The 18,848-nt window shown below is 37.1% G+C and overlaps 1 protein-coding gene across 1 annotated transcript in view; it reads left to right on the top strand.

Moving 5' to 3' along the window:
• Positions 1-18,848, top strand: part of YIPF4 (Yip1 domain family member 4) — a 41,950-nt gene that overhangs the window by 11,127 nt on the left and 11,975 nt on the right. The window contains exons 2-5 of the mRNA XM_055399312.2: positions 6,594-6,747; positions 8,649-8,820; positions 12,157-12,234; positions 17,373-17,486. Of these exons, the coding sequence (XP_055255287.1) occupies positions 6,594-6,747; positions 8,649-8,820; positions 12,157-12,234; positions 17,373-17,486 (518 nt within the window). The remainder of the gene's footprint in view (positions 1-6,593; positions 6,748-8,648; positions 8,821-12,156; positions 12,235-17,372; positions 17,487-18,848) is intronic.

Here is an 18,848-nt window from a genome sequence, read left to right as displayed (position 1 = left end):
TCTGTTAAGATAACTATTTAGCCTACTTTGTGTGATATTCCCCCTTTCCAGAAAAGATATCACCTCTAATACAATTTAGTAGTGTTGATACTCTGTCAAAACTAAATCTTTTAGTTTTACCTTTTAAAAAATTTCGTATTTGATTTTTAAAGACATTGTATCCATGTAGGTATTACCACAAATATCCTTTATACAATATGCTCATGAAACACAGTATATGATATATAATGGGTGCAAGAATTAGCTTTTCTTTCCTGTTTGAAAATTGAAAATGGTTCAGCCTTTCTTGGGGAGGAAAAAAAGGTAGTTATGTAAGATTTACCTTTTTAAAAAATTGACATTTATTTTCATAAATTTTATATTTGTAAGGTATTAGACAAATCTACGGAGAAGGCCGTGGCAACCCACTCCAGTACTCTTGCCTGGAAACTCTCATGGACGGAGAAGCCTGGTAGGCTGCAGTCCGTGGGGTCGCTACGAGTCAGACACGACTGAGTGACTTCACTTTCATTTTTCACTTTCATGCATTGGAGAAGGAAATGGCAACCCACTCCAGCGTTCTTGCCTGGAGAATCCCAGGGATGGAGGAGCCGAGTAAGCGGCCGTCTGTGGGGTCACAGAGTCTAACACGACTGAAGCGACTTAGCAGCAGCAGCAGCAGACAAATCTAAAATGTGGTAAAATTGCATAGAACTGTATGCACATACAGGGCTTCCCTGGTGGCTCACTGGTAAAGAATCTGCCTGCCAGTGCTGGTGATGGTGTTTGATCCCTGAGTCGGGAAGATCCCCTGGAGAAGAAAATGGCAGCCCACTCTAGATTCTTGCCTGGGAAATCCCATAGACAGAGGAGCCTGGTGGTGAAAGTCTGACTTGCAAAAAAATTGAACGTGACTTATCAACTAAACAGCAACAACAATACACACATACACAAACACAAATAAGAGCGCTTTAAACTGGTAAAATCTGAATAAGTTCTATTGACTGTATCAATGTCAGTGTCCTGGTTTTGATACTATATGTAATGGTACCATTGGGGGAAAACAGGGTAAAGGGTACATAAAACCTTTTTGGAGCTTCCTGTGAATCTATAATTATTTCAGAGTAAGAGTTAAAAGACTCATAAAGCAAATAAAATAAATTTCTGTTAGCTAATTAATTTATCTAACAGAAACGTGGTACACTGGAGAAGGGAATGAATGACAAACCACTTCAGAATTTTTGCCTTGAGAACCCCATGAACAGTATGAAAAGGCTGATATGACACTGAAAGATGAACTCCCTAGGTTGGTACGTGCCCAGTATGCTACTGAAGAAGAGTGGAGAAATTGCTCTAGAGGGAATAAAGAGTCTGAGCCAAAGCAGAAGCAGTGCACAGTTTTGGATGTGTTTGATGGTGAAAGTAAAGTCTGATGCTATAAAGAACAGTATTGCATAGGAACCCGAAATGTTAGGTTCATGAATGAATTGATCAAACAGGAGATGATAAGCATGAATATTGACATTTTAGGAATCAGGGAATGAAAATGGGCCGAATGGGTGAATTTAATTCAGATGATCATTATATCTACTACTATGGGCAAGAATCCCTTAGAAGAAAGGGAGTAGCCCTCATAGTCAACAGGAAGAGTCCGAAATGCAATACTTGGGTGCAGTCTTTTTTTCTGGGGTCACAAAGAGTCGGATACAGCTGAGTGAGTGAATAACAAGAACTGGTTTGTGCCAACATGAGATTTAATTTTTCTAAAGGTAGGTTCAGGAGATTTAATTTCTTTTAATTAATATTATGTGCAATATGAAAATTAACTAGTAGTATCAAATAGTAAGAGCTTCCCTGGTGGCTGAAATGGTAAAGCGTCTGCCTGCAATGTGGGAGACCCGGGTTCAATCCTGGGAAGATACTCTGGAGAAGGAAATGGCAACCCACTCCAGTACTCTTGCCTGAAATAGTAAAGCCACTAAAATTGTAAACCAAAATGATAAGAATAAAAGTATTACCTAGGACATAATTTTATGCAAGGCTTTAAACTGTTTTCTTATGGAGTAACATAGTCAAGCTCCAGTATAGGTCTGCTGTTGCTGTTGTTCCTAAGTTGTGCCCAACTCTTTGCCACCCCATGGCCTGTAGCCTGCCAGCCTTTCTGTCTGTGGGATTTCCAAGGCAAGTGTAATGGAGTGGTTCCCATTTCCTTCTCCAGGGCATCTTCCTAACCCAGGGATCGAACCTTACTCCTGCATTACAGGCGGATTCTTTAGCACTGAGCTACTTGGGACGTCTGGCTATTATAAAACCATTATGTACTTGCTTGGTTTCTTGAGCTCTTTCATTGGACTACGTGTGCATTAAAATGTTTTTATAACTAAAATGGAACAGTGGAATTTATCCCTTAAGTGTGAAACATGTGCTTGTTTTATGTTGCTGCACAGATAGTCCATTCTGGTTTAGATTTAAGCTCACATGGATTTCATTTCATTTTCATTCAAATGGAGTAATTTTTTGGTCCTTGCTCTTGTTGCTTGTTAAGTAAGAAAATGCTTATTGACGTTATAAGAAGTTGGCAAATACCAGCAAAATGTTCATGTTCTTTGCAGTTTACTCTTCTTTCATAAAATTAGAACTTTTGTAAGGGCAGATCAGCAGTAAATTTCATCCTGAGTATACCATCATACTACACTGACCAAATTCTTCAAAGTAAAGTTCTCAGGCTGAGTAGAAGATTCAGAGAAAGGATTCCTCAACCCAACTTGAATTGAAAAGGAAGGAGAATTAGCATTAAGTTTCAACTTGAAAAGGAGGGAGAATTCCCATTAAGTTTTGTTCTGCCATTTTTCCAGATGGCTTTCAATAAAATTTGAAACGTATTGATATTCTTCTTTGATATTGATATTGCCCAGACAAGCAAAGGAAACATTTTTGAGATTTCTTTCAAAGATTATTTCCTCTTAAATCCACTTATATTTATTATCCTTGTTTTTTTTATTTTTTTTTTACTTAGAAAATGACAAGAATGTTATAGTAAGAGAGAATTTGGGCTTCCCAGGTGGCTCGGTGGTAAAGCATCTGCCTTCCAAGCAGGAGACACAGGTTCAATCCCTGGGCTGGGAGGATCCTTTGGAGAAGGAAGTGGCACCCACTCCAGTATTCTTGGCTGGGAAATCCCATGGACAGAGGGGCCTAATGGGCTATGTAGTCTATGGGGTTGCAAAGAGTCAGGCATGACTTAGTAACTAAATAACAAGAACAAAGAAATAATTAATTTAAAATGAGTGTATTATAATTCTGGTAGATGTGCTCAGTCACTCAGTTGAGTCCAACTCTGTGCAGCGCCATGGACTGTAGTCTGCCACGCTCCAATGCCCATGGAGTTTTCCAGACAAGAATACTGGAGTGGGGTGCCATTGCCTACTTCAAGGGGTCTTCCCGAACCCGTGTCCCTGTGTATCCTGCATTGGCAGGCAGATTCTTTACCACTAGTGCCACCTGGGAAGCCCTATAATTCTGGATACCTGTGCTGGAGTTGATTGAGCTAGCTTGTTTCTATTCTGGTTTAATGCAAGACAGCTGTGCTCCTGAAGTGATTTAGAATATTTCTCATTGTTTTCCAATGTTGTTTTTTATATGCTGGCTTGCTTACGTTTTAGGATAACTACTGAGTTGTTTTTTTTTTTTTTTTTAACTTTTCTGTTGCTTTTTTTGTACTCAAATCTACTTGTATCTTGGGAGAACTGAGTGATATGTCAAACTGCTGTTTCTAGCATTGTCCTGTATGTGTCCATGATGTTTTTCTACATTGCCTAGAATGGAAAACACTACCAAATTGTAAGCTAAAGGTGCCTTTTTGAGGCTCTGCATCCCTGCTATGGAAAGCTACTAAATATACAATTGTTTCTCACAGCACTCCTTAGCTCTAGGATTTATATATCTTTTTTTGGTTTAGAAAAGGACTTTAAGGTGCAGTCTTTCCAAGAGGCCAGGCAACAGTCGTTAAGGTCCTTTCCTGTCTCATAATTCCAAAACCTTTCATGTCACTGTTGTACTAATGACTTCCTGATCTAAATCTTCCTCTTGTTAAAGCAAAAAAAAAAAAAGCACTCTTTTACCTGTTGGAAGTAGAATTTTAGTTAAGTTTCAACTCTTTCATCTTTATCTCGGAGTAAGACAAAGCAGAAAGTAATTTTGAGAGAGTATTTTAATCAAAAGATTCTGTGGCAGCATTTACAGAGACTTTTTTTTAAGCCTAAGCAGGGAAGGACAGTGCAAAATCCAAAAGTACTTGGATTTTATCTCTAGCTGAATAAACTCCCATTTAAAAGCTTCTTAGAGTCATATAATGTTAAACATGGAAAGAACTTTGAATAGGAAACTGGAGACCAGAGGCATTAATAATTTGCTGTATTAATTAGTAGGTAAAGTTAGAACTTAGCTTCAGAATACATACTTTATTATGATTAATTGCAGGAGTTGTCAGAACCAGACAGTTGTAGGAATTGTCAGAACCAGAAATATCATGAATGCATAAAATATATGTAGATGTATGGAGAAGGCAATGGCAAGCCACTCCAGTACTCTTGCCTAGAAAATCCCATGGATGGAGGAGCCTGGTAGGCTGCAGTCCGTGGGGTCGCTAAGGGTCAGACACGACTGAGCGACTTCACTTTCACTTTTCACTTTCCACTTTCACACATTGAAGAAGGAAATGGCAACCCACCCCAGTGTTCTTGCCTGGAGAATCCCAGGGATGGGGGAGCCTGGTGGGCTTCTGTCTATGGGGTCACACAGAGTCGGACACGACTGAAGTGACTTAGCAGCAGCAGCAGATGTACAGAATGTGTTAATCACCTTTTTATGTAATTGGTAAGTCTTCTGGTCAGCAGTAGGCTATTAGCAGTTAAGTTTTGGGGGAGTGAAAATTATGCATGTATCTTTGATGGAAGGTGGCACCCGTAATCCCCACACTGTTCCCATAATTGAGCCCCTCAGTGATTAAAGTTTAAGTCAGATTTTTTTAATAGCGTTTTTCAAAAGCTAACCTAGAAAATTTAGGGTAATGTGCAAAGTTAAGCTCTTCTTTTTACTGTATATGATCTCCAGGGAAGGAGAGTCTGTGTTGAGTGTTCTGGCTTCTTGTTGCCAAAATTGTTTTCTGATGGAGTGCCAGACTTGTGATTAGGTAGCAACATTGATGATTGTTTACTAGTCCATGTTGTTTGGTCCTACAAATGTGTTTTTCAGTTTATTCCTTTATGACCTCAAGCAAGTCCTTCACTATTTCCTTTTTTTTTTTTTTTTTTACCAGAACATATGTACTGCTGTGATTATCTGTAACCTTTGAGGCACTGGTACAGACTGTGAATGGATTTGTTTTGCAATGTGGATAAACAGGATCTCTTCACTCCTTTTTAGAATTTACCTGAATTGCCGAAACTAAAGATGAATGATGTAATTATATAAAGAAAAAAAGTTAACTGAAATATCAGGGAACTCTTACTACTTAGATTTTTCCAGAACTAAGCATTAATATATAAAGCACTTAGCATAGATGGTTGATGATTTAAAAAAAAAGAATAAATACATGAAAAAGTAGGAGAAATTATCTGTGGTTTTCCTTTAGAAAATAATAATATCTGTTGGTTTGTATATATGAATATATAGTGCCTTTAAAAAATTTATGCAGTCACTTTGTTCTGAAGCACATAATGTACATAATAATGAAGGAAATTCAAAATGATATCCTGTTGGGAATCCCCTGGTAGTCTAGTGATTAGGACTTGATGCTTTTGCTTCCAGGGCCAGGGTTCAATCTCTGGTAGGGGAACTAAGATCCTACAAGCCTTGAGGTGTGGCCAAAACCAAACCAACCAATGTACCAAACAAAACAAAAAAGAAAATGATATCCTATAATATATTTTTTTATATATCTTCCATTTAAAATTTAAAGTTACAGTTAACAAGTCTAGATTCTGGTATAAGGTTAGCTGATTAGATGTGAAATCTTTCATGTGTCTTCACTACTCTTCATTTTCCTGTAAAAATAAAAGTGGTTTTTAGGTATCTATTGGTGAAAAAATAAATTCAACTGAGTAACTTTTAAAGATTTTATTGGTTTATTCAATGATTCATGAATTGGGCAGCATCCCATTTAGCAGATAGAAAGGAACTTTGAGGGGCATTACAAAATGAAAGACTTTAAGCAGAAGGAAGCAGGGAAAGGAAGTTGTATTAGCTGGAAGTGGGTTAGTTATGGCAAAGTCACTTTCCTTTAGGAGATTGCAGGGTCTCTCAGGCAGATTACCTCACACATGATGACCAGGTGATTTCTGACTCACTAGTTTTAAGATTCTGTTTCTGGAAGAAGCCAAAACTATAATTAATTTTTGGTTTGATGACACGGGACTTAGCATAAGTGACTCCCATTTTGTGTTTGTTGTCTTGTTTTTAATACTGTCAACTATAAAATATGAAAATTGTATGCACTAGCAGGTGTTCATACTTAGAGATCTTCAAATGATAATTTTTAGTTGAATATTTGCTTATGTTGGTTAGGATTCACACATTTTACCTTGATTTATAGTTTTGTCATCTTTCCTCCTAAGATCTCAGTGGTTCAATAGCACCCCCAGATGTCAAGTTAAACCTTGGTGGAGATTTTATCAAAGAATCTACAGCCACTACATTTCTGAGACAAAGAGGATATGGCTGGCTTTTGGAAGTTGAAGATGATGACCCTGAAGATAACAAGCCACTCCTGTATGTAAAAATAGTATATATTTTTTGGATTTTAGAGCTGGTCTGTGAAATGATTATATTCTTTCATATTATTTAAGACAGGTATGGAAAACCTTAACCTTTTTGGTTAAAAGTTTTAGCTATTTTCAATTTTGCTAGTACATTTGTCCCTTGAACAACTGAGGTTTGAACTGTGTAGGTCTACTTATGCATGGATATTTTCAGCACTTGTATTGGGAATTTTTTTTGAGATTTGCAGTAGTGCAAAAAAACTTGCAGGTGAACTGTGTAGCCTAGAAATATCATGAATGAATAAAATATAGATGTGCAGAATATGTGTTAATCAACTTTTTATGTGATTGCTAAGTCTTCTGGTCAACAGTAGGCTTTTAGCAGTTAAGTTTTGGGGGAGTCAAAATTATACATGGATCTTTGATGAAGGGTGGCACCCATAATCCCCAAATTGTTCAAGATCACCTGTAATTAGTAAAACTGAAATAATGAAATAATATTTTTAACTCATTGGAAGTTCAGTTTGAGACAAACTAAGAATTCCAAAAAGATTACCTCTCTAGACTCTCTCCCATATAGCGATTCTCGAGCTACCCCTGGGAAGACTACAGGGATACTTTCACCTTCTTCATAGTACTTGAAGATTTTTAAGCGATTATGTATCCCTTGAGCTTCCCAAGTGGCGCTAGTAGTAAAGAATTCGCCTACCAATTGCAGGAGACATAAGAGACACCCGTTCGATTACTAGTTTGGGAAGATCCCCTGGAGGAGGGCATGGCAACTCACTCCAATTTTCTTGTCTGGAGAATCCCCATGGACAGAGGAGCCTGGCGGGCTACAGTCCATAGGGTCACAGAGTCAGACACGACTGAAGCAACTTAGCACGTGAAGAGTCAATAGCATGCACATGTATCACTTAGGGGGGAAAAGTGAAGAATTTAACAGTTTGGAAAGAAGAACCTGCTGCTGCTGCTAAGTCGCTTCAGCCGTGTCCGACTCTGTGCGACCCCACAGACGGCAGCCCACCAGGCTCCTCTAACCCTGGGGTTCTCCAGGCAAGAACACTGGAGTGGTTTCCCATTTCCCTCTCCAATGCATGCATGCATGCTAAGTTGCTTCAGTTGTGTCCGACTCTCTGTGACCCTATGGACAGCAGCCCACCAGGCTCCTCTGTCCACGGGATTCTCTTCACAGGAATACTAGAGTGGGTTGCCATTTCCTTCTCCCCGAGAAGAACCTATAGCATTGTAAAATCAAGGCATTACCAGGTTATTCTCTGTAGTAATTATTGGTAGATCAAGTACTAAAAACATTCTGTTTCTTAATGTTAATATTGCTGAATTTCATCAAATCTAAGATGTTATAGATTATAAGATGCAGTTATTTTACATTTATTAATAAAAGAGAAAAAGTGGCTAAGACAGCATAAAGCTAGAACATTAAAGGGCTATCTTATCTCCTTAGTGTAAGGATAAATGAGAAATGATCAACCATGCAGAAAGAGAAACCAAGGAAGTTTGCTTGTCTCTTTGGCTCAGAGTGAAGTGTTGGAAGAAAAAGTTCCTATGAGAATATAGAATTGCAGTCCCAAAAATTCTCAAGAGAAGAATTTTATTTAAAGTCTCAAATTAGTAGTGCCTCTAGGAAACTGGCAAAAGGAAAAGCAGATCTTGGAAGCACTTGGCCTCACGCCAGACTGACAACAGTTGTTAAGACACCAGCTATTGTGAGATGTATCCCAACTTTAGAGATGTTGAAAATGTACATCTTGGAAACATACTTCAAATGCAAATGTTTTGTTGACCTGTGGAGACTGTACTGTTATATTTAAACTTTTCTTAAATTCTTCTACAACTGGCTCAATATTCAAAAGTATGTGCTTTCTAAGAATTCTTATTTTTAAATTATAGGGAAGAATTGGATATTGATCTAAAGGATATTTACTACAAAATTCGATGTGTTTTGATGCCAATGCCATCACTTGGTTTTAATAGACAAGTGGTGAGAGACAATCCTGACTTCTGGGGTCCTCTGGCTGTTGTTCTTTTCTTTTCCATGATATCATTATATGGACAGTTTAGGGTAAGTACATCTTCCTTTACACAAATTCTAAACAGTTTAAGAGTTTTAAAATTTAAAATAACAAATATTAACTGTAGTACTTCATTATGTTTGAAAAATGCTTTAGCTGTACCGATTATTTCTCACTTGTCCATCCCTACAACTGTTCTTAAATAAGTGGGAGTTTCCTTGGATTAACGGCTTTCAAACTATTCTACATCATCATTCACATGAAAAGTATTAGTATTTGTATGGCAAGTGGGTAAGTGGTTGGGACTGTTCCCAGCTGCCCGTGCCCTTTCTGGTTTTCCATAAGAATAAAGAATTGAAAACAGCAATACTCATGTTTTTACCTTTTGTTCATTTTTAGTTCTGTTTTTTAAAATAAACTTTTTAATGGTGACAGGAATTCTATCAGTATCTGTTTTTATATAATACTATGTCCCTTTCTCAGAGGCCTTATCTATATCATCAAAACACAGCATATACACATCACTCCCTCATCTTTAGTTTAAGGCTTTAGGGGAGTAAAAAATAATTCTTTATCACAGAATGATTTGGAAATAAATTAGTTTCCTTTTGTTCTATAACACATTTCTGTAAGTTTAGTGACTTAAAACAATGCAGATTTATTCTTTGACAGTTCTCAAGGTCAGAAATCCAAGTTGAGTGTTAAAGGGCTAGAATCAAAATGTCAGCAGGGCTGGTTCCTCTGGAGGCACCAGGACAGTCTGTTGCTTGCCTCTTTCCAAGTCAGAGGCTGCAACATTCCTTGACTTCTGGTTGCATCACTGTAATCTCCATTGTCACATTGTCTTCTCTACTGTAGTCAGATATCCTTCTGCCTCCTTTCCTAAAGGACACTTGTGATTAAATTTGTGCTTACTTGATAATTCAGAGTATTCTCTCCATAGCAAAATCCTTAATGTTATGTAACACTAGTCCTATTAATGTTTACCTTGGATCAGTTTATATCAAGTATTCTGTCACAGACAAGGACCACTGAAGAAGTTGAATGGGGGTTCTGGTCTCTTGCCTACCACCAACCCTTCATGTAGAGCATCTCTAGGTGAATTTTATCTATATAATCTTTCATTTGAACACAGGGTTCTAAGGCTAAAAACAGAAAATTCTTACCTCCATAGAATGTTTCTTAATTTGAATTTGTTTAATATTTTCTCATGCTGGATTGAAGTAATACATTTTTGGCAAGAATATCACAGAAGTGACATTGTGCCCTTCTCTACATACAATCAGGCATTAATGTCTTATTACTAGTGCTATTATTGTTGATCACTAGGTAAGGCAAGGGGTTGGTATCTGCCCAATTCCTCCACTGTAAAGTTGCTATTTTTACCTTTTTAATATAATAAATACCTTGTGGAGATACTTTGTGACTATGCAAGCACTCTTTCTCCTCAAATTTTAGCCCACTAATTTTAGCATCTATTGATGGATCTTTCTTTCAATAATTATTACTATATTGTTTAATGAATATGATTTTCCTCCTTTCTTCCACATGTATTAATTAATGTTCTCTTTGGAACAACTGTTCTTTCTTTGTCATTACTTATTTATTTATCTTTGTCAGTATGGACAGATATTTATTTCACTTTGTGGACTATAATCCACTTCAGTTCAGTTCACTTCAGTTCAGTCGCTCAGTCATATCTGACTCTTCGCGACCCCATGAATCACAGCACGCCAGGCCTCCCTGTCCATCACCAACTCCTGGAGTTCACTCAGACTTATGTCCATCGAGTCAGTGATGCCATCCAACCATCTCATTCTCTGTCGTCCCCGTCTCCTCCCACCCCCAGTCCCTCCGAGCATCAGAGTCTTTTCCAGTGAGGTCAGCTCGTCGCATGAGGTGGCCAAAGTATTGGAGTTTCAGCTTTAGCATCAGTCCTTCCAATGAACACCCAGGATTGATCTCCTTTAAAATGGACTGGTTGGATCTCCTTGCAGTCCAAGGGACTCTCAAGAGTCTTCTCCAGCACCACAGTTCAGAAGCATCAATTCTTCGGCGATCAGCTTTCTTCACAGTCCAACTCTCACATCCATACATGACCACTGGAAAAACTATAGCCTTGACTAGACGGACCTTGGTTGGCAAAGTAACGTCTCTGCTTTTTAATATGCTATCTAGGTTGGTCATAACTTTCCTTCTAAGGAGTAAGCGTCTTTTAATTTCATGGCTGCAGTCAGCATCTGCAGTGATTTTGGAGCCCCAAAAAATAAAGTCTGACACTGTTTTCACTGTTTCCCCATCTATTTCCCATGAAGTGATGGGACCAGATGCCATGATATTCGTTTTCTGAATGTTGAGCTTCAAGCCAACCTTTTCACTCTCCTTTTTCACTTTCATCAAGAGGCTTGCTTAGATTGTTGCAGTTTTAGCTATTGGAAGCTCCTTCAGGTTAGCTTTGGTATCCTTTTGACATATTCCCATCCTTTTTTGAGTGCTTCTTTTCTTCCTGATTCAACAGTGCATTCTGGACTCATCTTTCATTTTCCCTGTCCCAGCCCTGGAATCAGTCATTTCTCTAGGGAGTCCTAGTTCCTTTTACAGGGGAATATTTAGAAACCAGTAAGTATCTGGGCTTCCCAGATGGCATTACTGGTAAAGAATCCACCTGCCAGTGCAGGAGATGTAAGAGACATGGGTTCAGTCCCTGTGTCGGGAAGATCCCCTGGAAAAGGAAATGGCAACTCATTTCAGTGTTCTTGTCTGGAAAATCCAGTGGACAGTAGAGGCTGCAAGTTCATGGGGCTGCAAAGAATCTGACACGATTAAGGACACACATCATGCACCATAACTGGGCAGTTGGTCTTCTTACTTTGCTACTGGGTGTCTTTATTTCTAGACCCCCTCAAGCAGACAGAACTTGGAAATATATGCATGTATCATTATTATATCAAGTCTCAGGAGTTAAAATTGTCTGAAGTGTTGTCTACATTCTATTACTTGGATAAATGTGTAATTAATGTAAATTTTAGAGACCTCCTGAGATTAGTAACTTGTTTCATGGATAAATTTACCATGTGGAATACTATAAAGCAGGAGTTGAGAGTCAACACTTTGCTCTCTTTTTGCAGTCATCTTTTATCATAGATATTAAAATACTGAGGTTTCCTTAAGCAACTGATCATTGCTAAATTTTCAGTTTGGATATAAAATTATATTACATATTATATTCTTATTAGGTTTTGGGAAGATACCTGGGAACCCAAACTTCCTATGACCTAAAGTCAGTGATACCAAAATACCTTATATGGTAGAGAATTGAGCTCATGGGAAATTTTCAGCTTATTTGGTAACACAGATATTAATTACATGAATTTTTTTCTCTTAAGGTGGTCTCATGGATTATAACCATTTGGATATTTGGTTCACTAACGATTTTCTTACTGGCTAGAGTTCTTGGTGGAGAAGTAAGTAGTTAATAAAATAGTCTTTGTTTTTTATGGTAAGCTTTATTTCTGATGTTGTAGATACTATTAGTAACTATGTTCATTGTAATTGTTTGTTGCCCAAGAACTGCTTTTAATTTATGCTGCTTCTTTCGAGGTGACCTACATATTAGTATTATGCATACTCTGTAAATGTTATGAAAAAGAGGAAAGAAAAAAATCCTATTTCATTAATAAATAACTTAGAGCTTTTTAGGGAAGCATACAATTTATTCTCTGTTTAGTCCTCAAACTTTTGATCTCAGGTCCGTAGAGCTTATTGCCAAATTCAGACTTAAACTGACGAAGGTAGAGTAAACCAATAGACCATTCAAGTATGCCCTAAATCAAATCCCTTACGATTATATGGTGGAAGTGAGAAATAGATTTAAGGGACTAGATCAGATAGACAGAGTGCCTGATGAACTATGGACGGAGGTTTGTGACATTGTTCAGGAGACAGGAATCAAGACCATCCCCAAGAAAAAGAAATGCCGAAAAGCAAAATGGCTGTCTGAGGAGGTCCTACAAATAGCTGTGAAAAGAAGAGAAGCAAAAAGGAAAGAGATACCCATTTGAATGCAGAGTTCCAAAGAATAGCAAGGGGAGATAAGCCTTCCTCGGCGATCAGTGCAAAGAATTAGAGGAAAATAACAGAATGGGAAAGACTAGAGATCTCTTCAAGAAAATTAGATATACCAAGGGAACATTTCATGCAAAGATGGGCTCAATAAATGACAGAAATGGTTTGGACCTAGCAGAAGCAGAAGATACTAAGAAGAGGTGGCAAGAATACACAGAAGAACTGTACAGAAAAGATCTTCATGACCCAGATAATCATGGTGTGATCACTCACCTGGAGCCAGACATCCTGGAATGTGAAGTCAAGTGGGCCTTAGGAAGCATCACGATGAACAAAGCTGGTGGAGGTGATGGAATTCCATTTGAGCTGTTTCAAATCCTAAAAGATGATGCTGTGAAAGTGCTGTACTCAATATGTCAGCAAATTTGGAAAACCCATCAGTGGCCACAGGACTGGAAAAGGTCAGTTTTCATTCCAATCCCAAAGAAAAGCAATGCCAAAGAATACTGAAACTACTGCACAATTGCACTCATCTCACATGCTAGTAAAGTAATGCTCAAAATTCTGTAAGCCAGGCTTTAACAACACGTGAACCATGAACTTCCATATGTTCAAGCTGGATTTAGAAAAGGCAGAGGAACCAGAGATCAAATTGCCAACATCCATTGGATCATCAAAAAGCAAGAGAGTTCCAGAAAAATGTCTACTTCTGCTTTATTGACTATGCCAAAGCCTTTGACTTTGTGGACCACAATAAACTGTAGAAAATTCTGAAAGACATGGGAATACCAGACCACCTGACCTGCCTGTTGAGAAATCTGTATGCAGGTCAGGAACCAACAGTTAGAACTGGACATGGAACAACAGACTGGTTCCAAATAGGAAAAGGAATGCGTCAAGGCTGTATATTGTCACCCTGCTTATTTCAGTTATATGCAGGGTACATCATGAGAAATGCGGGGTTGGAGGAAGCACAAGCTGGAATCAAGATTGCTGGGAGAAATATCAATAACCTCAAATATGCAGATGACACCACCCTTATGGCAGAAAGCGAAGAACTAAAGAGCCTCTTGATGAAAGTGAAAAAGGAGAGTGAAAAAGTTGGCTTAAAGGTTGACATTCAGAAAACTTAAGATCATGGCATCCGGTCTCATCTCTTCATGGCAAGTAGATGGGGAAACAGTGGCAGACTTTATTTTCTTGGGCTCCAAAATCACTGTAGATGGTGACTGCCGTCATGAAATGAAAAGACGCTTACTCCTTGGGATGAAAGTTTTGACCAACCTAGACAGCATATTAAAAAGCAGAGTCATTACTTTGCCAACAAAGGTCCGTCTAGTCAAGGCAATGGTTTTTCCAGTGGTCATGTATGGATGTGAGGGTTGGACTGTAAAGAAATCTGAGTACCGAAGAATTGATGATTTTGAACTGTGGTGTTGAAGAAGACTCGAGAGTCTCTTGGACTGCAAGGAGATCTAATCAGTCCATCCTAAAGGAGATCAGTCCTGAATATTCATTGGAAAGACTGATGTTGACGCTGAAACTCCGATCCTTTGCCCACCTGATGTGAAGAGCTGACTCATTTGAAAAGACCCTGATGCTGGGAAAGATTGAAGGCAGGAGGAGGAGGGGATGACAGGATGAGATGGTTGGATGGCATCACCGACTCAATGAACATGAATTTGCGTAAACTCTGGCAGTTGGTGATGGACAGGGAGGCCTGGCGTACTGCAGTCCATAGGGTCGCAAAGACTCGTACGTAACTGAGTGAATGAACTGAACTGAACCATAGAGCTTAACGTAGGTTATATTTACCAATATTTATCACGGGCACTTCCCTGGTGGTCCAGTGGTTAAAATGTCACACTTCCACTGCAGGGGGTGTGAGTTCATTCCCTGGTCAGGGAATAAACACACCTCATTTTGTGACCAAAAAAGTTAAAGCAAACAAAATTACCATGTTAGAAATTGAAATAAAAATTAAAAATTTAAATGTGTGTTTATTCATTTAAAACTAAAAGCAAATCAAATACATTTTAACAAATAATGCATATTGAGGAAAAGGCATTGTTATACATTCTTGCAAGTAAATTTAATATCTAGGTTTGTGGAATCTGGATTCTGATATCTGCTTTCTCCATTCAATTGTCGCAGGATATATTCCTTTGGATAAAGTATATATAAAAAATAAGGCCTCATGCAGGTTATCATTTGAAAAGACGGGATATTTTAACACATTTTTTTGGATGATTGTGGTTGTTCTATCTGATACTACATTAACACTCAAGAGATAATATAATAGTTTTTTTTTTGTCTCTTGTTAATAATTTGCCAAAAATCAGACATGATGTCTGACCTATACCATCACCTTTTTTCAATTAATTAATTTTAATTGGAGGATAATTACTTTACAGTATTGTGATAGTTTTTGCCATACATCAACACAATTCAGCCACAGTTCTACATGTGTCCCTCCCATCCTAAACACATACCCCCACCTCTGTCCCCACCCTGTCTCTTTGGGTATTCCCAGAGCACCAGCTTTGGGTGCCCTCAACAGGAAATAGTTTCTTAAAGTTTTTTTGTGAGGAATCTCAAACCATATTAGTGAACTTTATATATTCTGTTTTACTGAAATTCATTTTGAATGGATCTTTTTATCTATGTGTGATCATCTAGAGAACACTAGTTCACTGAGGTTTGCAGAACTTTCAATTGTTGACACGTTTTATTCTACGATATCAGAAAACCACATTCATTAAGATCACCTGTCTCAGCAGAAAATGTCAAGATTACAGTGTTGGATGTAAGTTTACCAAAATTCTACTTTTTGCTTGAGAGATAGCATTTAGTAATTTGAAAGCAATACTGTGAGTTGTTTTTCTTGAAGCAACATGCTCATTTCATTCATTTTCAGTCATGTTGCCTGTCAGTACCTAACTGAATAATTATAGTTGTTTTTCATTTGTTCTTTCACATAAGAATGGTGTTCCATGGATAAAGCTTCTAATTCAGCTCTTCACTTAAGCATTTGTACAAGTGCTTTTCTTGGGATAACCATTGAATCAAGGTAGAAGAAATGCTTTCTGTGTACTTTGCATTTTGTTACACAGAATATTAGAAAGGCATATTCAAAGGTTGAGGCTTAATAAAATCAGTCACTTTAACTGCTTCATTTAGAACGTTTTTAAGTGAAACAGGAGGGTTTTTTTCTTTCTTTTCTGTGTATGGTAGTAAAGAATATAGTTGCTATTAGTACAGTTCATACCACCTTGGCATAATAAAGCAGCATGATGTTTTACCCATTGCTTTAGTTCTGTTAGTATCAATATCAACCTAATTTAAAAAGGCAAATAATGTTTTATCATTATTATTATTTATTTATCATTATTATTTTATCATTATTATTCATTATTTATCATTATTATTTTTATTATAAAAATAGTTTTGATGTTCAGTCTTTCAGAAGAGTCTCCTGGAACCCCAGAATACCATGGGCCACACCTTGAAAAATCACTGCCCCATTAAATTAGACTATGAATTACTGTAGACCTAGGAATTGTAGCACTCTGGGATTCAGCTGTTTGTGGAGAGAGTAAAGCAGAAGGGATGCTAGGCAAAGTTATCATACGGTGCTGACTCATATTAGGCTTTCTCTATGAACACTGAATGCTAAATGTCTAACTCTTGAGCCTTTTTCTCACACCTGGGGGAAAGGTCTCCAAGTCTGATTCTTAGCTCTTGTTCTACTTTCCAAAATTAAGGTGCTGTTGTTCCATCTTCTCCCCTCCTGTTTATGCCTCTTACAAAAAGGAGTTTCTTTTTTTTCTTCCCTTTTAGTGGAGTTTCGAGAAGGAATGATATTAGATATGTGTTCAATTCACCATCTTAATCTACAGCTCTTGAATAAGTTTAGAGTATCTGTGTAACTTTTTTACTCTGCTTATGGAAATTTAAAATAATTTTAACAGGGACTTAAAATGACATTTGTTTGCGTATCATTTCTTATATTCTAGATAAAATCTCATACAATTTTTATATGAAGACAGGTATCACTAATTGTTTTGGTAATTTAAGACTGTTGTTGACTCAAACAGGGGCTCTGTATTAACCTAGAGGGGTGGGATGGGGAGGGAGATGGGAGGGCAATTCAGGATGGAGGGGACATATGTATACTTATGGCTGATTCATGTTGAGGTTTGACAGAAAACAACAAAATTCTGTAAAGCAATTATCCTTCAACTAAAAAGTAAATAAATTTTTTAAAAAGACTGTTGTTGAGGAAGTTAAAAGACCTAGATCTTAGATCCTACTTTGAACTCTGAACCAGCTAGTTGTGTCTTTCCTGAACAAAGACCTTTGTCTCTCTGAGAATCAGTTTCTTCATAATGGGGATAGTATTACTACTATTACATGATACTTTTATGATTTTCTTAATTCTCATGTAAGTACAACAAAGTATATATGATGTTTAATAGTGGTTAAAATAAGTAACTTGATTTCTATGATATTTATTTAAAATTTTGAAAATTCACAGGTTGCATATGGCCAAGTTCTTGGAGTTATAGGATATTCATTACTTCCTCTCATTGTAGTAGCCCCTATACTTTTGGTGGTTGGATCATTTGAAGTTGTGTCTACACTTATAAAAGTAAGTAGTGTGTGTTATAAAAAGTAGTTTACTGTTTTACAGTCAGGAAAGTCTACAGTTGCCCCCGCATATCCATGGGAGATTGGTTCCAGGATTGCCCCCCACCACCACCACAGACACGAAAATCTTCAGATGTTCAAGTCCGCAGTATAAAATTATGTAATATTTACATATAACCTATGCAAACCCTTCCATCTACTTTAAATCATCTCCAGATTACTTATGATACCTAATACAATATAAATTGTTGTCTGTAGTCCAGCATACTCAGGTTTGGCTTTTTGAAATTTTCTGGAATTTTTTTTTTTCTTCAAATATTTTCATTCCTCAGTTGGTTGAATCCGTGGATCAGAACCCACAGGTAATAAGAGCTGACTGTGCTAGCTTTATGGCTAAAGAATCTTGTAATCTATAACTTTATATCAAGCAGTTAGTAGTATTTTGGAACAGTGACCTTACTCACTGATTTTACCAAATATTTTCCCCTTTTAATTGCCAGAAATTATAATGTATATCTAGGGTGGAATAAAGAACAAAGAGCAAACCTGGCCTCAGGATATTACACTCAAAATTTTTTAATTTAATGTTACAAGTTTCTTTTCTGTGCTTATAAGATGAATTCATTATATTTATTTGAAATTCCACTGGATGTTTATTTAATAATTGTTACTCCTATTTGAATAGTAAATTACTGATCAAGTAAAATATACGTAGTTCTAATAAACTGACTTTTCTATGTTGCAGAAATCAGGACTTCTTTATGCTGTGTTAAACTTATTAACAATGTGCCCACTTTAAACATTTACTGATAATATTAAACACTATTAATGAATAGTGATATAGCAAATTGTGGTATTTATTAATTTTGAACCACTTTGGAAAAAATAAATTACTACTTTCACACATGTATGTGTATTACACAGTGAATGTAATTTTTTTCTTTATGGAAAATAGAACTTCTTAAGACCACTACTTTCAATACTAGAACTACCATTATGTAGTCTCCATATTAGAGTATTTAAATACTAAAGTATTTAAGTAGAGTTACTTTATGACTTTTGGTTTCACTTAAAGTTTATTACTAATTCCAGTGTAAAAGAAATTATTCTTTTTAGAATTGAGTAACTTCAGGCTAACACTGACATATAAGCCTTGGATATGGAGAAGAGTTGGATTTTAGAACTGAATTCTAAATTCCTGAATTCAAATCCTGGTTTTGCCTCTTGCTCTCCACTTTGGGGGAGATTCTTTTCTTACTCTCCTCTGTAAAATGGAAACTTAGCAACTACTTTTTCGGATTTGTTATGAAGATTTTGAAGAATAAATAACGACTAAACTAGTACAGTGCTTGACACACAGTAG

Source organism: Moschus berezovskii, chromosome 11 (genome assembly GCF_049115385.1).
Source record: "Moschus berezovskii isolate FMDL1 chromosome 11, NW_MosBer_1.0, whole genome shotgun sequence".
Taxonomy (NCBI): Eukaryota; Metazoa; Chordata; class Mammalia; order Artiodactyla; family Moschidae; genus Moschus; species Moschus berezovskii.
Note: the sequence above shows the minus strand (reverse complement) of the source record. Positions and strands in the feature narration are given on the sequence as shown.